Source organism: Symphodus melops (genome assembly GCF_947650265.1).
Source record: "Symphodus melops genome assembly, chromosome: 16".
In the NCBI taxonomy this organism is placed as follows: Eukaryota; Metazoa; Chordata; class Actinopteri; order Labriformes; family Labridae; genus Symphodus; species Symphodus melops.
In genome coordinates, this window is record NC_136706.1 from 19475563 (window position 1) to 19502042 (window position 26480).

The 26480-nt window shown below is 39.8% G+C and overlaps 2 protein-coding genes across 2 annotated transcripts in view; both read right to left on the reverse strand.

Annotated features, from left to right (window-relative positions):
• LOC306836854 (uncharacterized protein) overlaps window positions 1–16767 on the reverse strand; it is an 83452-nt gene extending 66685 nt beyond the window's left edge. The window contains exons 1-2 of the mRNA XM_079364186.1: window positions 16646–16767; window positions 16365–16513 (exon numbers count right to left, since the gene is read on the reverse strand). Coding sequence (XP_079220312.1) covers window positions 16365–16488 — 124 coding nt within the window. The 5' untranslated portion in view covers window positions 16489–16513; window positions 16646–16767. The remainder of the gene's footprint in view (window positions 1–16364; window positions 16514–16645) is intronic.
• A 1140-nt stretch (window positions 16768–17907) lies between these two features.
• The window catches only part of cacna1bb (calcium channel, voltage-dependent, N type, alpha 1B subunit, b), a 154526-nt gene continuing 145953 nt past the window's right edge, over window positions 17908–26480 (reverse strand). Inside the window, exons 49-52 of the mRNA XM_079364380.1 lie at window positions 26068–26106; window positions 24235–24484; window positions 21512–21714; window positions 17908–21000 (exon numbers count right to left, since the gene is read on the reverse strand). Of these exons, the coding sequence (XP_079220506.1) occupies window positions 20440–21000; window positions 21512–21714; window positions 24235–24484; window positions 26068–26106 (1053 nt within the window). The 3' untranslated portion in view covers window positions 17908–20439. The remainder of the gene's footprint in view (window positions 21001–21511; window positions 21715–24234; window positions 24485–26067; window positions 26107–26480) is intronic.

Consider the following 26480-nt stretch of genomic DNA (forward strand, 5'->3'; position numbering starts at 1 on the left):
GCCGGATTCAGGGCACACAGGGATTTAAGTGGCCTGAATGGATATAACAGCTATATAGTTAGCCTGAATGTAACCAGAGTGTGAACGGGTCAGAGCACAGAAGATATGAAGCCGTCTTTCCTTGACTGAAAAAGCAGGAAGTATGTTCCATTTTATGGGGGGGTTACAATCCCATAAAGGGTATGTTTAAGAGGAATGATGTTAGGAAGGCAGAGCTCGAGGAACAAGAGGGATCTGATCATAGAAACCAGAGTTGAAGGAGTAGCGAGTAAAGAGTATACTATAATGTTTATTAACTGTAACTTTTAACTTCTGGAAACAGGACATTTTGATTTGCTCCACTTTTACACCAGACTACTTCCACTAATAAAACATGCACATATTATATGCCACATTTCTACTTTTTGATTTGTTTTCCTGGTAAAATAAATCTCAAGGCCCTTTGTCCCTCTTAGCATGGACCATAAAAACCGCAGGACTGGTTCTCTTCCTGCATATATTCAGACTGGTTACCCACAACAACTAATCATTCAGACCTGGAGGGTGGAGAGGGACATAAAAACTTCCTGTCCTGGTTTTCACTCACTTAACTGCTGTTGTAATCCCCTCATAGAAGTCCTTAAGAACACTGGAGCCAGTGATCTGGAAACTAAATTACAAATGATGGTGGCATGAGTAAGAGTAGAGGGAGAGTCCCTGTGTGGTGCTTAGTGGTCATACTAACATTACGCCTGCAGGTTTCTGTATTAACTGTAACAACTATTGAAAAAAATCCAAATAAAAACCCTTAACTGTGCTTCAAATTGATTCTAAGTGTTTCCTATCCAGCTTCACTTTCAATGAACTGAAATTCAGACGCTCTGATGCAGGGAGATCAAGTTTGCCATTCTTTACATAAAGTCAACACCTGTTAAATCGTTGAAAATACAGCATAGTTGTTGAAGGATTGGTTTGTTATTGGCTTCTGCAGAACCTTGAACTTCTAAATGATTCCTTTCCTTGGGTCGACTGCCCTTTAAACAATATTTCACTATGCCATACAACAGCATTTTTCAGGATTCAAGAAGAAGAAACGGTCCATTAGGAAACCTGTTTGGTGGAAGCTTTGATAATAATAGTTGGGTTTCTGTAATGCATGTGGCCTTTACTGAGAAAAGACAGTCACTAAGTCCATAGATTCCTTACTTTGTTTCAGACTGAAAATGTTTAACATGGAATGCCAACTGAGCTCATCCTCATGTGGGACTTTCTTGGATAAGATTTTGGAATTTGCTAAAAACTGGTTGCCAGTGTTTAATCAGAATACAGAATACATTATCTTATCTGTGTATCAATGTCATTTTTTGTGTCTCTTTTAAAGCCCCCCCCCCCCCCACAACCAAAATCTTTACAATGTAAAGGCTACCTGAATGTAAGTTGTGTTCTTAATATTTGTTTTATTTCAGCACAACTTTTCACAGGATTATGCAAAGAAGGATCTCCTGGAGAAACATGTAAACCATCCACTGCTTTTCAGCACATCTTAAACCGCATGTAACACAAGGGAAAAAGGTCATAAAACAACAGTGCATATAAACATTTCGCAGGTTAACTCAGTCTTGACTCAAGACTGAAAGGTTAATAAATGAAAGCACAGGTTACCCATAATCATAAAATGACTGCGCAATAAAACCAAAATAAGAGTAAAAAACATTTTCCCAAAGAAACAGTCCTGAGCCCTCTTCACATGTATTTATTTCCTCTCAGATGAACGATGAGCTAAGTATGAACCACGAGTACAGCTAAGCCAAAAATGTCCCAATGTCAATTTTTGGTACAACATATCTGGTGTTAAAATAAATGCATAATGTTTTATTCCAGCTTACTACACAACAGATTTTACAAAGTCGGAGTTTCCCTTTAGGAAAAATGTTCCTAAAGGGAGAGGAAACATTGAAGAGCACCAGTCAACACTTGCCCTGGTCTGCTTGTAGACTGAAAAATTCATCAGATCACCCCAAAGGAAGTGGATGGAGTGATGAACATGCCCTCAGGTCACATTCCCTGCTGTTTTGCAGCACTAATGATATAGTTATGGCCCTGTAGGGCTTGGAGGTATTCTACACATCAAAACTATGCAGGCTGTGAGTGTTACTAATGTCAAAAATCCATCTCACTTTCCCCCTTGCCTTTGTTGTACTGATAGGCAATGAACTTGAAACATTAAACAGCCCAATGAAAAAGCATCAGCGGCGAAACATTAGCTTCTCATGTTCAGTTTATGACAAAAGGGCAAAAGGTCAATCTGACTGAGGGGACTCCCGACCATCCATCACTGGATTGTTCCACTGTTTGACACACTGCCCCCTCAGCATGATGGCCCTCAGGTCTCTGAGTTCAAGGTCAACACAAGTGTGATTAAACAGACAAGCAAAGAGGAATTTAGATTGAATGGGAAAACCTGACATAAGCTGATATCACCAGCATGACAGGTATACTTTGACCGAGCCCTTTGAAACCAGCCCTGAAATATTGTGTATTGGTAGCAGCAATGTTAATAAGTTTAAGTCTCCGTTTTACAGCATTTTATATGCACTAAAAACTCCCAGCTCATACTTTTTGTAATTACTGTGGGATTAGTATGTGGGCTTTTATTTGGTGCTTTGCAGATTTAAAGTTTCCAGATATCAACATTGAAACAAATTTGAGATAAAATATTTTGGACCATAAAAGAATTTACATCAAAATGATAAGCAGGTTTTAACGAAATGTTAAAGTATCTTAAAAAACTCAAACAAAAAGTAGCTAATGTGCAGATCTAATCACTTTTAACTCACACATCGTCTGCACCACCTGCTGCTGTTCTGAACAATTCCTCAGTAGAAACAACAAAGAATCCCATTAAAATCAACCAATATGAGCACTTACAGGGTTAACAGATCAAGTTATTTATCAATGGTTATCTAAAACCTTACTGAGTGCAGATGGACTTAATAAATACTGTCAGTGACGTTGCTCGAAGGGTCTTACAAGCTGGTGATCTTACATTTTTGTGCAATACACTTTGGGTACGTGATTGCTGCACAATTAATGGCGATGTAATTGTTACCACGATATGAGCGTTCACAGTGAATGCACTGCAAAAGTCTGAATTCATCACTATTTATTGGAGAAATAACTTTATGTTAATGAGCAATGTCTCCTTCCTCACTCAGCATGGTCACATTTCACATGTTGGCTGACGACCTGTTAACGGAAATTAGAGCAACACATAAGCTACCCTCGAGTACATCAGTGCACAACTAGTAAAAAAGTATTTTAGATTTGAGTTAAAGCTGATATGCACACTTTTTTTATAGATATGATTACATATTGTTTAAGAATAATCAGAAGTTTGATGAATCACTAATGATTCATCCAGCTCTAACTTAAGAGCAGTACATCACCATAACCCTCTTAAGAGTGAATACTTTTTAGACCCAGAGGTTCTGACTAAAACAGATTAGCCTGCATGTTTTCACAGATGTGAATCTGACAGTTTGCTTTGCATGAGAGACATTTCATTTCTCACAAAGCAGGCACAAAGGCACACTACACACCCAGCTCCTGGGACAGGATCCATCCCACTACCCCACCTTTGGGGTCCTTTGGGCTGCAGAGCAGATGAAAAGGTGAAAGGGTCTTAGCAGAAGAGCTCCTCATACATCTGGAGAAGTGGACTTTTCAAAGAGCCAGTCCCCAAAGATGGTCTGTGACCAGACACATAAACAGCACCTGTGGTAATCCCTGGCCTGTGTCCTACAGGCACCATGAGAGCTTCTTTAACCTTGTCAAGCCAGGTATTCAGTGAGATTTACTTCAAGGCCACAGAAACCACAGAAATGTTGGATTGTAAATCAGTTATCGGTGGTTACATGCTGGTTAACCCTTTAATTCATTGTTTTTTTCCCCTTGTCATGTTCTGACCGCCCTTTTGTTATTTCATGAACCACACAGCCGAATGAGGAATGTGTTGACTGAACATGAACACATGTGGGGAGAAAGTCTTTGTGCTACATGTGTCTTACATACCAGTGAGAGAAAACAAAGCTGTGGAGGGCGGCCTGTAAGCCAGCCTTTTTTTTTTTTCTTTACATGTGATGAGGAAAGCAGAGAAGGGGCTTTTGAATGGATGAGGGAGTTAGTGAGTCAGGTAACGAGCCTGCTGGAGCACTGAAGGAGAAACATCTCAACTTGAGTGGATACACAAGCAGTAACACAAGGTGCGTGTTGTAACAAAGGCGAGACCCACCGGATCCCAGCACCAACCAAGAGATGATCAGGAGACGAGAAGAAAACATTTCCCAGCTAAAAGAGGCCACTCTCTGTTTCCACAGAAAACATTAATAAAAGCTTCAAACACTCTCTCAACACAAGGAAATAAATAAGTAAAAGATATTTAAGTCTGTTGGTTTATCTCCACGCTTTTTGCTGTTACCTGAGAAGAATATATTCATGAACCTGTGCAGAAAAACATCTGAGTCTCCAAATGACAGAACTGAAACCATAACTACTACGGGTTTGATTTGATTCAAGCTGGAACATGAATGTGTTTTCAGGCTGACATAATAAATGGAGCCAGGCCTATCCGTGTATGGGAACTGCCCGATCATACTGGCAGAGAGCTGCTGTCACTACTACACAAACAGTTCGACATGAATACACCGCACAGTGTGTCTTCATTCAGCAGTTCATTTCAACATAGTGAGAAATAGATGCACTTTGTTTGAAGAACTCATCATCCAGCTGTCTGTGTCCAACATGTCCAGGGTTAATAAGAGTTAACCATCTCATTATTAAGGATACAGGGTGCCACTTTAAAAAAAATAAATATATATATATATTTAAAAAAATATATATGTGTGCATATTTTGAGATTCCCTTATAACTCTGAGGAACCCCTTTGGGGCCACAGTTAGGTTCACATTAGGTTTATTTGATTAAAAAAGGAAAATTGAGGCAGATATGGACGGTCCCCTCAGGATGGAATATAAAGCTTTAGTTATTCTTTCCAACTTATATTCTATCATCACCCTGTCACACTTCTAATTTGAAAACACTTTGATTTCAAGCACAAGCAAAACACTTCATATATTTTGTCAGCCTCGGGTGTTTCTGAGGTTGCGAATCAGCAAACAAAAGAAAGACATCCAAACACTCTAAAGAGACTGAGGGCTTTTTTCTATTGAATTTCATTCTAAATTTTTCCCTTTTCAATAAAACACTTTAAATATATAACAATTGATAGTGAAGCGTATGTGTGCCTTAAATCTTACAGACAGCTTCATTAGACATGAGATCTCTGTAAGGTAAAATCAGCAGATTAAGACCTTGACAGTCTCCACTGCCCTCCAATCCACTGGCCTGTCTTGTTAATGTCACTGGTATCACACAGACCACAGTGGATGGGGTAAGAAAACACCATAGTTATATTGACATAGTCATTAAAGTGCTTGTAAAAAATTTACAAGACTCAGTCAAAAGGTCCCGTGTTGTATGTATCCTGACCCTAAGAGTCAGGTTCAGCAGAGTCCCTGAGTCTTCAGGTCTCCAGGAAAACAAAGCCTGGATGAGAGGTCACCTCAGTACAGAGCAGATTAATCACAGAGGATATTAATCAGAGGACAGCACAGCAGGTGACAGCACAACATCCCAAAGCAAACGCCATTCTTCTTTCTGTCATACTCGGCTGTCTTTGAGTCAAGCTCTGAAGACATCTGATTTTCTAATTTGAATGTTGTTTTTCATTGCTGTCAGCTTTGTGACACTTTGTCAGCATGCTGGAGATGCTCGTTTTCCAGAATGATAGATTTGACTCAATGTAACATGAATTTGGCTGTTATTCCAACAGAGTTAGAAATGCTGGAAAACGACTCGTCACGTACAGTTTGTCCTCACACTGACCTGTATTGCATAGACTGATGGAAACTCAATTTGTGCCAAGTGTCAGCTCTGCAACACTGTAATGATGAGCACGTTAAGACATCGTGACAGGCATGCGTCTGTTTGTAGGAGCTCCAGCAGCACAGGTACTGCTCTGGTTTTCCCCTAACATCTGTCTGCACCACTTACTGCTGAAGATGATGTCACTCTCACCTAATCAGCAGAAATGAGAGCACAGCTGGCCCATGAAGACCAGGTTACACTTGCACAAATGAGGATGTCAAAAATATAGATATACAGTACAGAGACAAAGACATAGTGATGGACAATTCAATTTTGTACTGTCTATACACTGTTATCTCACTATCTGTCTCTGAGAAAACTCTGCAGACTGAGGAGCATTGTGTCCTTCTTTTGTTAATTGTTCACAGGCACCAGCACGTGCATGCTGCTATCGTTACTTAAATATGTTGTTATGATGTCACTGCAGAGATCACAATGAATCACGTTACTAAACATACTAGTAGTATAACAGAAGTGTGCATTATGCGATGCTAGTACATGTAACCATAATGACATCTGAATCATGCAACTGGCATGCAGTTTTGCAGAACATGGATGTCATTGTGTGGGTCCATGTTGTAAAGAAAAAAATATAATTTCTGCAGTTCCATGTTTGAATTTTTTCTCTCTTAGAGTCTTATTTCAACCAACTGCGGAAACAAAACTTTGCATATTTAGATTAGGTTTTTTTATTGTACACTTATGTTTGAGTTCATAGCAGTTTGACAGCTTTTATCTACTGAACAGAAGGTATTAGCCTTTATTTGTGGAGATAGATTTTTTTTGACTACATTCTCAACATTGCAAAAATATTTACATTGATTTGGTGTATGTGTTCTTTGACTCTTCATGTTCATCTTTGGAGAGATGTTGTTCTGCTCATTGTCAGCCACACAGACACACAAACTATGTTGTGTGTCAGGGGGACACTTTCTGATGAGGATGGCAGGGGTTCAATGCAGGCCACGAGTAAAGAAAGAAAGCATTTGGTCCCCAGAAACAAATCCCCAGGGCTGTCAAAGCATGAGCAGTCTGAAAAAAAAATGCGAGCAGTGAAGGGGAAAAACCTTACAAAGCCCAGATTTCAAAACAGATCAATCACATTACAGTAAACAAAAGCTTAACGGGTCGAACGGGTCCTGACAGACAGCGGCTGATGGAAGCGTAAAGGTGAGAGCAAAGTTCAGCCTCAGAAAAGCAAAGGAGAAAAAAGAAAGGAAACTCAACTAATTGAGCCTCTCCCTCTGGCTGTCCCATGTCTGATCTGCTCCATTTCTGTTAGTCATAACAGAGTTGTCACCTCAGGACCTGCATCAGTCAAGTTCAGCCAAACCAATAAAGATAAGCATCAGCACGGTCTTCACCAAGGAGGACGTTTATGAACATGTCAAGGGCTATTCATTTCAACTATCACAATATTCAATTAACCAAAGACCTATTCATTTCAACAGGCTGGGTGAATGTGGTTTCAAAGAACAACAAGGCTCTCTTTATTGAACAACTGGAGGGAGCTGTCATTGGCTTTAATTTATGACATTCATTTGTTTGGGACTGTTTACAAAAACACATCAACCTCACACAAAGACAAAACACAGGTGACTGAATGAAATCCAAACGTCATCGTCTGAAGAGAGCAAACCTTCCTGATGTTTGCCCCTACGCCACTGAATTACCGTAAATTCCGTACTATTGAGCGCACCTGGATATAAGCCGCACCGGCTAAAAATAAGTAAATAAATGTATTTGTACATATATAAGCCGCACTTGATTATAAGCCGCAGGTGTCCACGCTATAACAAGAGCTATTTACACAGACGTAGGCTACCGGTAACATCCGCAAATACTGTAGCGTCCGTACGGACGTTAAAGGACGACGAGAGCGTTCAAATAATAACTTTTAATAACCCGATCACTGTCGGCCGTGACCACGCCGTTTACAGCAGAGAGCAAAACCATAACTTGCCGTAACAATCCAACTCTCTCCCCCAGCGTTCTCTCATACAGCCACTCAACACGTTCTCGCTGGTGCATTCACTGACTCTCCACATAATCGGAATTATGAACACATTATCAACTACTGACTTTACAACATGAACCGTTACAATACGAAGCCTAGCCGACGGTGTCTGTAACACGGCTGATGAAAAAGATGACCGTAATATATTTCACAAGAAAAAGTCCATCCATTCACTGCCTCAGAATGACTTCATTACTCACTTCCTCAGTCTCTGTTGTCGCTGTCAGTGTCATCTTAACGTGCAGCAGCTCTGTTAGCTTCTTTGACAGCCAGGTCGATCGCCTTTAACTTGAAAGCTACATCATATGTATTTCTCCGTGTGTTTTCCATCATGAGGGTGCGTGCATGAAGCGCAAAATGACTGATATTAAGATCCGACGTGACGAAGTCAAATGTTTTTGCGGCAGAAGCTCATTGTCCCCCAAGAAAAATCCATGCATTAGCCGCACCGGAGTAGAAGCCGCAGTGTTCGAAGTGTGAGAAAAAAGTAGCGGCTTATAGTCCGGAATTTACGGTACATTGTTTTCATAAGATAAATAACTTGCTAAAAAACTAATACTCACAGTTGCAAACTATTTCCAAACACTTCACTCTGTAACAGAGTTTGCAGGCGTCAGCAGCCTGTAACATTACTATCGTGAAGTTACTGATAACTGTTCAGCTGCTACCTGCACGATGGCAGACAGAGTGAGAGGAAACACCAGTTCTAAATGATGCCAAAGCACTGCTTTTTTTTGCATCGCCTGAAAATAATCAACACAAAAATGTCAATGCTACTTTTTAGCTTTTGCTGTTTTCACAGTGCCAGCCTCCATCAGCATGTAAGGTGTAGTCTCTCTCCCCCCTGCACTTCTCCCTCTACACACCAACGACAGCGCCTCAGGGAACCCTTCTGAGAAACTTCTTCAGTCTGCAGACGACACCACCATCATCATCATCGGTCTCTTCCAGGACAGAGATGATGAGTCTTCTTACAGACGGGATGTTAAACAGTGCTGGGATAGCCATCACTAGCTCATTTATTTGCCCATGCACAGTAACACTGACGTCACACAGTGTGTCAGTGTGTTAGCAGTGGCTGCATGTGTTCCTGCTCTGTGGAGGTAAGGCAGGAGAATGTGTGGACAGGATGGGAATAAAGTGTGTGAGTGTTTTTGTCTCTCGCTGGTATGAAACAACATTGCATCACCTGGCATCTATTTTGTGGAACACAACCATATTAAGGCAGTTATACATGTCACAGCTGCAGCAGTTAAAACTGGCCTCCTGGCTCTCCCATGACTTCTTTAATGATGAATTACAATAATATGATCCTTTTTATGTGTCCCATGCGGCCTGTGGTTGCCAACTAAAGTCAGACCCTGCTATGAGACACCAATCTGCACAGGTTCAGGTCTGCACGCCTGCCAGCACTGAAGACACAGAGCCAAACTCATGCCAAGTTACTTCACTGAACCCTCAGCTGACCCTTTGTCTGCAGATCGCCGGAAAGTTTCTACCGGGATGTGCAGTTCAGCAAAACAAAAACACACAACACACATCACAAGGCAAAAATCTAGCATAGTCATAGCATGGCATAGTTTAAAGTGGCTTTATCTGTCCATTCAAATAATGCATCATCACAAACTTGTTGCTATTTTAGCTTTACAAAGTTTTACAGAATATATTAAATCATTGTTTTAATCCGGCCTACAGATACAGATACAGATTTACTATTTCGTTTGCACAATTAATGTTTTGTTTTATACCTAGTAAGCTCCTATTTCAGAGGAAAAAGTTGTTTCCTCTTTATGTCATTGTTTAATGTTTAACTGCAAATAGACAGCTACGAGAAAAATCCACATCAATGTTAAATATGGAAAATACTATATGATCTTTAGATTGACTGTTATTCTGAAGTTTGAGATAAAAAGTTAAAGATACCTTGTTAAAATCTAATCATGATTGATTACCAGCACAGGGGCCCATACATGATTTGCAAGCTATAGCTGTTATGTAAAGACTATAATAATAAAAACAGTAGAGCAGGTAATACCTGTGAACCCAATGCTCATTGTCATCATCAGCTTCTATTCAACACCCAAAGGCAGGTGTTTAACATTTGAGAGAATAGGCTCAATACAGTGTGTCAACACTTGAGTCGAAGTGGAACCCCAAACAGCATCGTTTAAAGGACATTTCCACATAAATCTGTCTTTGTGTCCTTCAGGCTTTAAAGTGTCTGCAGGCTTTTGTGGTGGCTGAGGGATTGAAGACACATTGAGAAGCATCACTACATGTACATCGTGGTCACTGAGGTAACGCTTTAGAAGTTTAAAAAGGCTTTTCTTTTATCCATCTTTAACATCAAACATTAGAGGAAGTTTGTCTGAACAGTATCAGCCCCCTCTATCTGCCATCTGGATCCAGTTGGCTTTCGAAGAGGAAGGAGTTTCTGGCCCAACATGTGGTCTGCACCTAGCCCTCTCCACTCGCCTTTGTTCACACAAAGCTAACCACAAGCTGTAACCCACTCCACACCCAGAACCAGAACGATGACCCTGTGCATATTCTAGGGAATGTTGCACCACGCACGTCATGGCATGTGGGCCTCTGTCTGGTTAAAGCTGGCTAATGGGCTCCAGATCAGCACTCACCAAGCACTAAGATCTAAGATCACATTTCATTAGATGCAGATGCCTGGTTATGGATCTGGCATTATATTGGTAATGACATCATGAGCAAACCTGCTCCAGGAGCACGAGTCCCTTCAGTGACACAAGGTTTTGCTTTTGATCTGGTTTGACTTGAGGGTTTGGTGATGGGACATGAGAGTTGTAGCCTAACAAAATTATCTCAAATGACGACAATGCTTCTTTTAGACTGTTACATAAAGTCAGCTGCAAAATTGCTGATGAAGATCAGAAAGAGAGCACACATTATACCGATTTTAAATCTCTGCATTTGCTACCCGTGTGTTTTACAATTTATTTAAAAAATTCTTCTATTGGTTTTTAAAGCTCTTTATGGTCTTGCTGAGACTTATTTATCCCATTTGTTTTGAACTTATGAGCCTACTAGAGCCCTCAGGTCTTCTGGAAGTGGTCTTTTTGTTGTTCCACATGTCCAAACTAAAACCTATGGTGAGGCATCTTTTTATTAAAATTCTCCCCGTCTGTGAAACAGTTTACCTGTGGACCTGAGGGCAGAACACTTTGTAAACAGTTTTAAAAGCAAACTCAAGACCTACCTTTTAAGTCTGGCTTTTAACTGAACCTCATTTTATCTGAATTCCATTTTTTTTTTTAAATTAAGGAATCAATGACAGCGTTTCCTCGGCCAGTCAGTACCTGCTTTAATCTCATTATTTTACCTTAGTTTTTGAATCTTGAGGTAGGGTGGGGAGGGAGTTGTGTTGCCGCTGTTTGATTTATTATGATGTAAAACACTTTGTGATGCATCGTTGTATGAAAAGTGCAATACAAATTAAGTTTGATTGAAACATTTAGTTTTGAGAAAGTAAATTAATGCCTGCTGGATTCCTGTAATACATTAAACAGTCTAAACACTAATTTCCTAATCCTAATTACAGAAACACCCTTTGACCCATCAAGGATGAATTCTACTCTAAAATGTTGAATGAAGGAAATGATGGAACAAAGTAAGGTAAGAGGGTCACCAGACACATGAGTATCCTTCCTCCTGAGAGACAGAGCTGTAATTCTTTCATTAATTAAGATACCTTTAGTGGACTTTGCATAATAATGGGATTTTTTTATAAGGTTGAACGACTGGAAGTCTTGGTCATTCAAAATGTCAAGGGTTCATCATTCTCAGAGCACGATTGCACTTCGATAATGGATCAGTTATCTGTCCGATGTGGACGTCAGAGAAAGGTCAAAGGGTCACCAGAGAAACATTTACGTCAACATTTTAGTGGGAATCAATAAGAGATCATGTTAATCCAATTTGATCTGTTTTTGATTGAATATTTTTAATGATGATGTAAAAATGAGAAGGCTGCCCATCATTGACACATTAGACTACAGAGAACAATGTTCATATATTCTTAATATTTATATATTATAACGCCAGAAAATCCTGCACACATTAACAAAGTTTACAAGTTAACATGAAAAATGCTTGCTCAGTTATGCACAGGAACTGACTAGCCGGTGAAACCAGCGAGTCTGAATCTCTCGCCCTCTAACACACTTGGGCAGGTATGCAGTGAATAAGAAAGTGACTGTCTTACAACTTTATTAAAGCAACCAAACTTAAGCACACATATCATTTTCGCTAACCAGGCACCATATTGAGCTGACACTTGTGCAAGCTAAAGCTAGCACACACTTGATTTGAGCCCACAATGCTATGTGGGCCAACATTAGCATACTTGTGCTACTACCTATACGTTGTAACTGGGTAATTTATAATGCATGAGCTAGTGAATGCTAATGTTAACCAAACTAGATCACCATCAATGGGGGAAGTTTTGTTCTTGTTCAGTTGAATTCTGACACAGACAGAGATAACTAATAACTCCACATTAAAATGATGAACAGCAAGAACATTTGAGATGAGATGAGATGAGATGAGATGAGATTCAACTTCATTGTCATTACACATATACAAGTATAGTGCAACGAAATGAGGTTTGGCATCTCACCAGAGATTTAGGGCTCTAGAGTCAATATGTGCAGTCATTTAACTCTTATTAAATCCTTGTGGATTTGAGATATCAATGCAACATTAGATTCATCCTCTTGGGAGCATAACTATGCTAAGACAATCACTTGAGCTTGACCTTATAGTAAACATGATTATGACAATAAACTCAGTCATTTGATTATAAATAACCCAACTCCAGTAATTGTAACAGCTCTGCTCAGATCCACCACCCATCATTATTTTGTCATGAATATATGATTCATGGAGCATCATCCGCATTAAATATCTTGCTGGTAGTTCTCTGATGTCTTTTGTGCGGTTTCTATGAACGGACATCTTTTTTGAACTTGGAAATTCAAGAACACTTCAATGTCAGTGATGGAATTTATACTTGAAAACATTTTTGAAAATGATACAGCTTTGTATGTGAACCGAGGCCTCTCTAAATTTGCTAAGTGGTCTCACACAGAAGGTCAGGGAGGTTAGTCAGCAATTTCCACTTCTGAAGAAAATGCTGGGTTTGCAGTAAGGTGAGTGGTCAGGTGAAAAGTATGGAGACACTCAGACACAGGAACACCTCTTTTAAACATCACAGAAGAATTCCTGGTGCAGCTAACAGCTGCTCTGCATACTGTGCTCCACAGATACCCATCTCTAAGGGTCAGAGGCTGCAGTAAGCTATTCCTGACATATGGGAGTCACACATCATAGCTCGATATGGAGGACTGGAAGGACGGAAGTATGGATTGAAAATGACAGCTACGCGGAATACAGTTATACCAGCAGACAATTTTTCCTGAAATCATTCAATTAATCTAAAGGACTAATACGAGTAATCATTTGTAGAACAAATGTTCACTACAGTTAATTCATATTTCTGTAACTCTGTCAATACGCATGCATTTTCTTTTTGAATGGGGTCAGAATTTTCTGGATCTCAACATTTTTGGAATATAAAAGTTTCATTAGAATCGACAATTAATAGTACATTAAATGTATTTTTACAACTGTTTAGACTCATTTAAAAAAAAGGTTCATGCACGAGTCTGACAAAATAGACTTCAAATGCATGTTAACTTGTCAGTCTGAGAAACCTGCATTATTGTTAAAGACCAGTAAGGGGAAGTCCCCTCATTGTAAAAATAGGTTAAATTGAATTCAGGACTAACAGAAAATGACTCAATTTCTCATTTGATTAATTACCACAATAAAAACGTCCTCATGAGTTTTTCGTCTGTAGTTCTAGTTTTGAGTCGAGCAAATAAAGCAAGGTGTTCATTTTGTAAGTCCTAGTTAAATTTAGAGCAAGGTAAACAGTTACAAAGCTGATGTTTAATAGGCTTGGATAGCCTCCTGGTTTGTATAAAGTAGGATACCATATGCCATTCAAATGACAGATTGAAGGTTGGTAACAATATATGGGCCAACAGCAAATTTGCACAATCATAATGGTTCTAAGGATTCAAGAAAAAAAATGCACTCCTTGCTGACTTTATCAACTGTTAAGCTAATCATTTAATCTCTTTGTTGGTTTTCCTATATACGTTGTCAGTCTGATAGAATCCATGTTTAATATACTGAGGCACAAAACCCACCTAGTAATATGTCTGATCTGTGTGTTGTGAGGTATTGGTTAACTCATGGGAAAAAGTCCCCACTGTGCCATTTCTAATCTGTGAAAATCTGCAGAAATCACAAATTCGAGCATGCCTGAATGGGGGCTTGACTTAACTCTGGAAACACAGAAAACACCAATAAGCACAAGAAGATTATCACAGCAGCATTACATAACCCTCGGACTACTCAGTGATATTCCACCAAAGTTTGGACAGGGCTTCAATGCTCTGCCATGTTCAGTCTCTCTCAGAAAACACACAATGGAAACTTTGAACAGGCTGCGTTCAATCACCAGACTGCTAGTCTCATCTGTCACCTCAGTGGTCTAATCCAAACTCTCGGCCAGTCTGACATCTCTGTTTGGCTCTCCTGTGTTGCTCTAACATACAGATGATAGCTATGAGACATGTGATAAAACCCAAACTGGAACATAAACAACGTGTGATGTTGTGGAATCCAGACGTGACACACTCGGGCGACTGGCTTGGCTCCAATCTCAGATCAATTTCAACAGGTCATGGATGGATTTATAACAACCATAGAAACAAGATGTAAGCCGAGAACATGTGCAGAGCTGTATAAACAGAGCTAATAAAACAAATAAAGTCCACATGCTAATCAGACAATAGATGTGCTGGTGAAAAGTTGGAACTAAGAATAAAAGCATTGGATGCTATGTAATAATGGTGAGCGAGGCTTGGCTTTCGCACTCACATGTGTTTCATGCAATCAAAGACATTTTATTATCAAGAATTAAACAGGAAGTCAAACATCTCTCCTTGGCAGATTCAATGAAATATCATAATCAATCGAATCCATTGATCCCGCTCTCTGTAAACAAGGAAGCTTCTTTCGGACATCAGAGCTGTATGTCTAGTCTTTAAGTCATCACCAGAGATGATTCCACTGATTTATCAAGCTTCAAACTGATTAACAGGATTTGCAATGTTTCATTAGTTTTAGACATGTATGCTGATAGTAAAATATTGATTAATAGCAGGATTATTACACATTTAAGGCTGTTAATGGTTGTACATTTCTTAAAGCAATTTACTTTACAAGTTTTTAATAAATGAAAACTCAGAATTGGATTTAAGTTCCAGGAATGTAAAAAGACTTCTGTTCATCTGAATAACAAATATTCTCCTTATTAGTATCTGTAATTAGTGTTTGTTATGCTTTGAGAAGTTGTTAAAGTAATTGGAGGGAAAAAGTAATCAGCTCTGGATGGCATCTAGTGAAAAAGAGCTGAAGCGTTATTGTTTCCTTGTGTTCTGGATTGAGACTTCACATCTGGCCAAACAAAGTTATCCACTCAGTCTACAAGTGGTTTTGGTTATAAGACGAAAAATAAAAAGAGACTTAGAGCAGCAGAGTTGGACTGAAGCTGCTGAGTGTTGCAGGAGAGGCTGCTGAGAGGTGGAAGAGTGTCATCTGGACACACATCTCTCTGAACAAATGATGTAATGAGCTCCAGCTGAGAGAGTCTGGCTTACACATCTGCTCTAGTGATTCATTGGTTCACAGTCTTCACAGGTGATGCTGCTCTGTAATTAAAGCCCATGCAAACCTGGTGGTATGGGGGATTCGCAATTAAGCTGAAGAAGAGTGATGTTTGACATTAGAAATGCATTTAAGAAGACATCAATAGTTTATGTTGCATAAAAGTCATGATTATTTATTTTTGATCAGTAGAAATCATTTTCGCAATAAAGGGCTTAATCATTTAAAACAGTAGATTTCTTACTAAAAAAACAGTGTCATATAGTTATTGAGTAATGAAAGCACGCAAACAATAGACGCTGTTGCTTTGTGCTAAATTGACACGATTAACTTTAAAAGCCTATAAAAACGTGGTTGACTGTCGCTTTTTTAAAAATGAAAACCGTGAGACTTTGAACCATTGTTAGGATATAATTGTGAAAGAAAGCACAGACTGCAGAGAGCGAGTCAAAATCCTGATAACTGAAACAATTATGCAATTTTACGTTGAATGCAGAATACAAAATGAGTCTACAACTTTATCGTGTGTCACAATTCTGCTCGTGAAAAAAAAAGAAAAAAAGCATGCGTGTATTCTAAACCAGCCGTGAAGTTTGAGCAGGTGTCACCTTACCTGTCTGCACCATCCCGGAGCCGGACTCGCCTCCGAAATCCACTGCCGCGTCCTCAGGTGAGGCGGAGGTCAACGATAAGAGCCCGGTGAGGCAAACTGTCCAATTCAACAGCCAGCAGAACATCTTCTCGTTTTAATTACACACCTGTCTAATTATGATTAAAAGACATAAAATCACAAAGAGCCAAACTGTGCTGCTGACTGAACATAAAACCAGCTCAAATGGGGTTTTCATTCGCCATAGGTGGAGTTGAATAGCATTGAGCTCACTCTTGACTTACACTTAGACACTGACTTGACTTCTCATCCTCTATTCACCTCGCCTCCTCCTCTTCCTCGTGCAGCAGCAGCAGCAGCAGCAGCAGCAGCCAGCTCTCTCCTCCTGCAGCTGCGTCATATCTTAAGGGTGCCAAAGGAGCCCAAACAGGCCCCACCCCTTTCTTCTAAAGTCAACCAATTAAAACCCCGCATGGCCACCGCCCGTTTTGTTTTGGGGCATGTCTGTAACTAATTCACGCATTTCTCAGTTCTAATTTGAAAGATTATTCAATTTTCGAGGCACCGAAGACGCGCGTGGACCCTTCATCAATACTGTACATACATATCAGTACTGCTCATACTGCAACATGCTGCAGGTAAATGACCCATGTAGAGTCGCATATTCAGCGCTTAAAATCCACTTACATTAAAGATTCCTATCACATGAAAGCTCAGTGTGAAAAAGCAGCATCGAATATATGTCACAGGTTAAGTACCGTTTACAAGTAGGCCAGTGTAAGTGCACACTGTTGGTGTTTGCATATTTTACTGGATTACAGTATTACACAAGCACATGCTACTGTAGGCATACTTCTCTACGCCTGCACTTTCTCTTTGACCATTAAAGCACAACAAAATCTGCAAAAAAACAAAACAACACTGCTGATGTTTCAATGTTTTAGTCCATAAAATACAAAAAAGACATTTGTACAATGTTTCTGGTTAGCTGGTTAATCTTAGTCATTTACAATGTTCCATTAAAAAACTCGGGAAAATGTTGAAACACTTTTTTATGTTCATGAGGATGTCACTTACTGTTTCTGTTTGCAGTGTGGAGGCCAGTTTGAGTAATGTTAACTGAAAACAGCTTCTTGCTCAGTGTATTAAAACTCCTATTACAGCAGGTACTCTGACTTCCTGCCACACTCCAAAGACACAACCTAGGTCATTTAGTGACTTTAAAATTGCCAGTGGGTGTGACTGTGAGCCCCCATGAGCCCAAAGGTAAAAGTGCTACAGATAATGGATGGATCAGAAAGCTACTAAAAGCCATGGAAGATACTAAAAAAAAAGAAAAAGAATTCACAGGCTAACCTTTTGTTGTTGAATTAATCAAGTATCTCTAACTTGAACTTCAGTAATGTTCTGCTGCTTTGCATGTATACTCATGGTCTTCGACCTACAGTGTTAAAAAAAATAAAAAAAATAAAAACAGTGACTGTATATGTTCCACAAACAGCTATCACACCCAAAAGTCTAATCACAATAGAGGGATCGACATCTGTTGAGTTCATAACCACACCTCTTTATTTAAGGACTTATATTCATACAAAATCTGTAGGTACAGTCCAAATGACTGTGGGAGAGACAGTCAAGCCAACAGATCAGGCAGCAAAGGATTCAACCACTCCAGAACTTCTTCTCCAAATAGAAAGTGTCTTTTGCCACGTTGGTTGTTCTGTGATAAAATGTTCAAACTTTGTTTACTTTTCTTTACCTGAAACAGTAACACTTTGATTTTTAGATCATCTGAAAATACAACCAGGAAACAAATACACATCATGGACTGAATGAAGTCAAATAATGCCTCTTTGTTTTTTTTGTTTTTTTTTTGCACATGCACATTTTCATTTCAGAACATGCAAACAGGACATGGCCAGAGGGGGCAGTCAGAGTCAAACTGTCAAAAAAAAAAAAAAACGCGGCAGGATGTTCAGTAAGGGCTGATTAGAGGTCTGAATAAGTACACTCACTCTTTTTCTTTTTTTTTAATTTACCCTAACGTTAAACACAAATCTCTTTTCCTGTATAGCAACTTCAACATGCCAACAATGTCATCAGCAGTCTATTATGTAGCACAGTCTTACATAATATATGGCATAGCCACACCCACCGTCCAGATTTCAAGTCAAAAATGTCTTCATTCAATTGATTCTTTAAATAGCTTTCACATTTATGAGACAACAGGGAGGAAAAAATAAAGCATAAAGATACAATCAGACTTGGATCAAATCTTATTTTGAAATAATTTACATGGTTATAAACTTTCTTAGAGTTAAGTCAAGAGAGACCTTTAACCAAGGAGCCACTTCTTCTGATCTTCTCTGTAACTTTAACTCTTCATTATTTCTTTAACAGAAATCCTCAATGCAGAGCCATAAATACTTGTTTTCACTTGCAACTTAATAACTTTTTTAAGACAGTTTAAAAACCATTACAGTTGTTTAAAAATAGAAGTTGACCAAAGTCTGAAAATAATACAGTTTTATACTTTGGGTGTTTCAATCTGGGTCGACGTCATGCAGTCAACCAACCAACCTTTAAAAATGCCCTGTGATTCACAAGTAGCTTTGTTATCATGTTGTGCCTGAATGTGTGTCATCTGTTAACTGTACATCATATAATACATTTACAATTTACACTTCTCCATACATTTTAAGTAAAATTTGGCAGTCACACTAAAGCCTGAATCTGGAGATTTCCCAGAGGGTAAAGCTACAGGGCAGATGAAGTGTCGTCTTGTTGCATAGCCCTACTTGAAGTCAACAGTCTGCAGCAACAACACAACTCTTTGTTGTACCTGTGAATTCACAAACAGGTAGCTTCACCTACAAACCGTTACACAACACTGCTCTCAGAGGACAGACATAAGGAAACCCATGACATTTGGAGATATATGGCAGAGAGGAAATGTCTTCTGAATGCATGTAGAGGCAAATGGTTCTGAATATGGATTGTTGATAGGAAATAAAAGAATGGCACTTTTCTCCACTCAGAGACCATTTCTACCAAGTAGCTGGCAGTATATTTGAAAGAGAAAGGCAAATTCTTACCACACATCCTTATAAGCACAGACACAATTTCTTTTGACAAGTACAAGACCCTGGCATGCACTACATTGCTTACTTTGGATCTCAGGTTCTGACTCACCTACAACAAGATTCAGTACGAAACTTTTTTTTTTTTGCATTCTGTTCATTTTACCAGATCCAAACTTTGTTCTTTATACTTTTACATACCCACATCCTATATTGAAGTCCATCTAACATGATACATCTTGGAAAACGAGGCACTTAGTATTCAGCCACATAACTTCATAAAAGAGATTTCTTGTCCCTATTTGCACTCTAAAATTTACATGTAGTACAATTTACAAAAACAAAGCTAATTATGATGAACTTTACCCTTAGCCTGTTAACTTTTGTCTTTTTGTCAAAATGGCAGAACATTAACTTGTTTTGCTCATGACTGTCCTGGTCAGAATGTGGTGATAATCTCAAAGTGATGGCTGAAAATTAAAAAAGAGGAACATATTTTGGTGTTAGCATCAATTTGATCAAGTTAAAATAAACACCATGAACACAATGAAACATATAAAAATAAAACTTGTGTTATGAGCAGCCATATCAATAGCATGAATGAAGCGTTCAGATCAGTCTGACACTAAGTAACTAGCTTCACATAGGAGATTTTGGCTTTTGTCTTCTGCTTCAACACTGATTTTACTGGCAAAGGCAAAATACTTCAGGGTCTTCACTTGTGCTATAATTTCAGTGCAAGTAAAGGGGGTAGAAAAAGTTATCAGTGTTTTTTTCCTTAAAGACTTTGTTGTATAAAAAAGAAGAGTAGGACTACTAATCTGGAATGATTTCTGATCCCCGTTTACAGCACGTTGCTCTGGCTCTTTATCCATTTTTCCTTCTGGATAAATCCTCTGTCTCTGATAAAATTCTCTGTCTTTGTATGTGCTCATTCTGACTCGAGCACATTAATGAGCTTTACCATTTTTGGCTTTGGCTAACATCTTTCTGCCATGTTAGCACCAATCATCTTCATCCCTCTCCCTGAGACTGCCTGTTCCTCGGCCCCCGGGCCCAGACGCAGAGTTGACCCCGAGGGTGAAGTGGTACCCATTGGGCACTGGCCCCGCCCGGCCCTGTATGGAGGGTGCAGTGACAGGTGTGGCTGCAGTTCCCTGTGAAGCTGAGGCTGTGGTGGAGGCAGTACTTCTGGCAGAGCGTCCCCCTTCAAAACTGCTCACAGTGTCCTGGAAGTCCTCAGAATCCCCCACCTGCTGAGAAGCAGCGTGCTGCCGCCGGTTTAAATTAGGGTCCGAACCAATGCGAGTGATCGGTAATTGGGACTCTATGCCCCCAAGTAAACGCTCATGCTCCGAAAGGCCACGGCTGAAGCGAGTCTGATGCCCTGTTGTAGAGGTGCTGGCACCTGATTGGAAAGGCGAGGAGTAGGCGGTCTTATAGGCCACAGCAGGGCGAGGTGTGAGGGGTGTCTGTGGGAGCTGCCTGCGACTGCGGCCTGGAGTGCTCGAACCAGAGGGAAGCATTACAGGGCCGGATTTACCCACAGTGCTACCATGCTGTAAAGAAAAGTCAAAAATATGTATAATATATTTTATTTGTCATAATCAGAAGTATATGCTCCAGTAAAATGATAATCCTTTCCTACACTGGAGATAATGAATTATTGAAGACCCCGTGAGAATCTTTTAGCTATAGCTGTCATGATGTATAATACTGAGTGTGGAGTCATAGGGTAACATAATGACAACACTGTTGTTACTGACTCCATTTTTACTACAAAAAAGGGGAAACACGTCTACAACCTTTACCAAGATTGCATCGTCCTAAGCTCGAGCTTAAGAAACTTATGTAAGTGACATATTGTAGCTCCGTAACATTTACTATCCTAATTCAATCTTGTGATTCGAGCTTCATGAATCTGTCTTTAAATCTTCCAATCCTTCAAATGAAAGCTAAATGTTTTATCTTTACAGTTAATGATTTTCCATGTCTTCTATGTACTTTCATTCAGGATATTCAGGACAAGCCCTGTGTTAATTATTCAGTCACTTATGACAGGTCATTTACCTGGCCCTCTCCGGGAGATGTGGACCGACTTGGACCTGCTGACTTGGCGTGACATTGCTCTGCGCTGCCATATCGCTCACAGGAGTAGTAGCGCTGCTTCTCTCCTGCTGACGAGTGATGCCTCCTCTCGTGAGGCCGGCTGCGGTCACGCTCTCTCGCTCGCTCTCTGGACAGACCTTCAGCTGAAGGGTCGGTGAACGAATCTTAAAGAGGGAAAGGTGAAGGGGGAAAAAAAATATTTGACTGTTAAAGCTGGTAGCAAGTTACCATTCTCGTTTATCGTTTGAATGTAGAAAACATGATATGGTTATTGAAATGTGCCTGTTTAGAAAAGTAAAGACCACCACCCGCTGAATAGCCTGTTGCTGTATGTATATTGAGATGAAAGGGAAACTATAAAGATCATAATTAAAAGCCAAATTCAGCTGACTCACTCACTTATAGTAAAACTAATGAAGCTACTCCTCACAGACAAATTGATGAGGTGATGATGTAAGCATCTTTTCTCTGGGGCTACACATAATCATGGTTTAGTGTTTTAAAGGCTTTAAAGGAGTAAAGCTCTGTAGTACAATGTTTTATTTTAGCCCTGGAATAAATCCAGTTCCGAGATCAAAAACATGATGACAGAAACCCAGATAGCTTTTCATTGTTCTGATGTGTTAGATCTGACAAGCTGTCACAAGTGATAATCTCCTTCACTCTTTTGCTTCTTTTTCGTCTAATGGAAACAAAAAGGGTTTCTGGATGTTCTGCTTTGTCACCATAGCGGGTCCATAAATCCCCATGCTGGGCCTGTCCACTGTGGCCTTTTATGTCCACAATAAAGTCCAGCTGCTGCCCTCCAGTGTCAACACAAAAACAGGCCAGTCACCAGCTCTCAGGCTCTGATCACTAACATACAAACCCTGATGGTAAAGAAAGACCATAAGCTGTTGGGCTTTGTGTTTGTCCATATTGGTGGTGCATTCATTTATGATCTAACATTTAATAGTAAGCTCAGAAAAATTGTCCTAAAACCCAACCAGTGGAAAAACAGAAAGCCAACATGGACAGTGATGAAACGGCAATATGAATGTGTCTGTTTCCTGTGATTTCAGTGTTTCTGATGATGCTTGGATGTATCTGAAATCTGAGATGTTTGAGCATCCTGGAAAGGCAAAAACGCTGATTAGCTTTCATGAATGGAAACAACAACCTTCAGAATAAATGGGTAAAACACAAGGATTTGTGCTGAGCACTCTAGTATTTAAATATAGTCTTCTTCTTCTACTTCAGAATATTTCACTTTTGGTGGCCTTCAGGTACATTTTCACCTAAAAACACTGGTTACGTTTATTTTTTATTTTACTTTCAGCTACCTCATGACTGGAATTGCAGGTATTTCATGGGTGACCCCCAAAGTTCAACTTGACCTCATCCCTGGCAAACAGCCAATGAGTCTGCTGCTGCACCCTGTGAGCGTGTCAAATGAATTAAAAGGGGAATTTACTGTACTGTGTGTGGGGGGGAGGGTGTGTGTGTGTGTGTGTGGGTGGTCATTGCATGTGAATATTTGTTATAAAAAAAAAGAAAAAAAATTGTATAGGTAAAAAAATGCTAAAAAGTCCTATTTTTGTTGGCACGTTCCCCTTTTTCATTTCGGAACACAGAAAAAAATCCTTTTTTTCCAGTTGTATTTTGCAGCTGCAAACCTGAGGTCCACTGACAAATCCAATATCTAGACCCCTATTTGAGAAGTCAGTCAAAATGTTAGAAATGTCACTGCAGAGGTCGACGGAAACAAAGGCAGCAAAAATAAAAAAAGAACAAAATCCCCAGTAAAGCAGATTTTCCTCTGAGAGCTAACAACTCTCTCTAATCAGATGTCTGACATGTACAAATCCTGGATGAAGCACAGCAGAAACTCTTTCACCTTCATAACCCGATCATGGAACTTTAATCCGACAAAGAATTTCTACAGCTACGTCAAGATATGGAAGTGATCCTACAAAGAAAGTCTGGCCCGCTATCGCTCTCTCTCATTATAAAATCATGCCAAGTTTCTTGGGGATTTTCTCTTCACTGTATAATATTAATTTGGACTAATCTCTCAGCAGCCTTAAATATGTCCCATTACTAGGCATTTTCATCACTCTTAAGCTCAATATGATGACAAATTCACAATAAAATGTCACATATTAAGATTTTATAAGTGCTGCAGAAGCAACTCTGAGCTCCCAGACCAGCGTTCATATCTTGGTCTACACACAGACTTGAACTGGCAACCCTCTGGTTCCCATAAGTCCTGCAGCCTATAACTGCTGTGCATCAACATACACTGTGTTTGTGACATCTTTTCTTTTATACCTGAGGAACTCAATCTCCTGTCGGTACTTGTTTTAATTTCCTATTTACATTTTTGTCCTCCTAATACTCCTGTGCCATTTCTCTGATTTCTTTTTACATTTTGTTCATGGGAGTCACTCTCATTTTTTTTTTTTAAAGGTTTATTTTTGGCCCTTTTGCCTTTATTGATAGGACAGTGGATAGAGTCAGAAACAGGGAGAGAGTGGGGAGAGACATGCGGGAAAGTGGCCACAGGCCAGACGTGAACCCGGGCTGCCGCTGCGCTATCGGCGCCACCCGGGAGTCACTCTCATTTTTAACGATCCATTCCTACAGTGTGGTGAATAGTATTACATTTTACCCACCTTAACCACACAGGTTTATTTCTGTCTTACCAACTGTGCTGGAGGGTTGAATTGAAGTAGCTCTATCCAGCGACTTCTGCTTCTTGTCTTTGTCCCTGCGTCGATGGCAGCGGTGGTGGTGGTGATGGTGGTGGGCTCTGTCCTGGCCCTGGAATTGGCCTGGCCCTGTTGTTGACTGGCCAGTCCGGTCCAGGTTATACTCCCTCAGCCCGCCCTCATGGTGATGCTGCTGTGTCAGCGAGGATGCTGAGCGTCTTATCGGACTGAGGTCGACAATCGGCTGAGAGGGGACAAAAAGAAAAGGTAAGGGGAGCAGACATAAGAAGAGAGGAGGGGGATCGATCTGGTGGTTTCACTTAAACCGCTTGTACTGGATTACAAGAATATCCACCACACACAAATGACACAACCAGTCGAGGGTAACCTTTGATCGTAAGATCAACCTTCCAACTGTTCTTCACCAGGCACAGATGTAAGAAAAGTTTGAGAAGAAAGAACAAAACTCGGACAGAAGTGAATTCTTACTTTTTCAAAACATACATATAATTCATAGGCTAGCAGTGGACTGTGCTAGTAAACAAAGAAGAGGTGGGGTCTAGACAAATTACCTTCATGGCATGATTTGATTCTTCGATATGCTTCTTTTTAACCATTACAAAGTCAACGTTCTAAAAACAGAAAGTTATTATTTGTATGAATGATTTTTCAATCATTCTTTTATTTTTCCTCTGAGGATTAAAACTCGGATAAATACTAAGAGGTCACTTACCCCACCTTATTCTTTTTTCTCTCTGAACAGCACAGCTATCAGGGGACAGACTGATGTGATCAGGAGCTGAAACAGCAGCTTAGCTACCACCACCCCCTGCTGGTGACTATTTGGTTTCCAAAAAAACAGTTCTTTGTACTGTACAGTATCACAACCTACTGTGATCTAAAAATGGATTACAATTTTCTTGAATTACTCTATCCCAGTCAGATTCAAGGTGGTGGTGCTGTTCCTCTCGTTCCTGTCCCACAGTCAACCCTGAAGCTACGGCCAGCTACAATATCACAACACAGCAGAACATATTCATATTTACTATGTCATATTTGATCCACTATGAAGTCTTAAAATCTTACACTTCAGTCATAATTCAAAGCAAAAATACCCCCCCCCCAAAAAAAAAAACGGCAGAAGTTTTATATATATATATATATATATATATATATATATATATATATATATACACACACACACACACACACACACACACACACACACACACTGTGAGACGTATAGTGATTAGCTTGTTTTTATGATTAGTAAGATTTTAAGACTGAGAAAAAAAATCAAATGACAGTTAAGGCTGGGTGGATTTTTGTGGTGAAAAGATTGTTATTTCAAAGCAAGAAAGCAGCAGTACTGACCCTGCCTTGTTTCACAATCACACACAAAGAAATACACACTGCTAAACTACAACACTACTCCATTATACTACATTACAACACTCAGATACACACAGTCACAATTCAGCAAAGTGTAGTACTGCACTGCTACAGTTAATGGCTGAAAGCAGGGGCAGAGCACTGGACTTACCCCAGGTACACATATAATCTTTAGTAAAAGATGAATTCAGGTATGTTTTTTTGACTAAACGTCTTTGTTGCATGTAATGTGTAATCACGTGAAATGACTAGTGTATAATGTAGATGTTGGAGTGTTACTTTGACCATGATGATGTGTGAACTCGGCACCAGGATGAGAGAAGAACATGAAGCCAAACACAGAAAGAGAAGAAGATAAAGGGTGGAGTGGACGAGGGGAGGAAAGAAGGAGGAGCAGAAGAGTTTGAAAGAGGTGGCACAACAGGTGGTACATACTGCCAGGTGGGTCCCAGGGGCGTGGCGTGGGTGGCTCCGCTGTCAGACAGCACACACAAGAGGGAGGTGGGCAAAACATTAGCAGTGGGTACCAAAATTAGGAGAAAGGGAAAACAGAGGTGGAGAGCTGAGACTGGAACAGGCTGATGATATTCTATATTTTCTACTCGTCAATGAAAAGGCCAAAACCAAAGCTTATTAACAACCCTAAGCGCCAACAATTGTATTCCTTGGTGCCAAACAGCACTATTTTTGAACAGGAAAAACATTTTTAATCCCTACTCATCAAATGGGATCGTGATCGATAGGTCTTCTGCTTCAGAACGTAACATACCTGGTTTCTCTTTAGCATCATTTTTTACACATGCAGATCTCTGCAGTCTGCCGAGCAATAAAACATTTGTAATTTACCA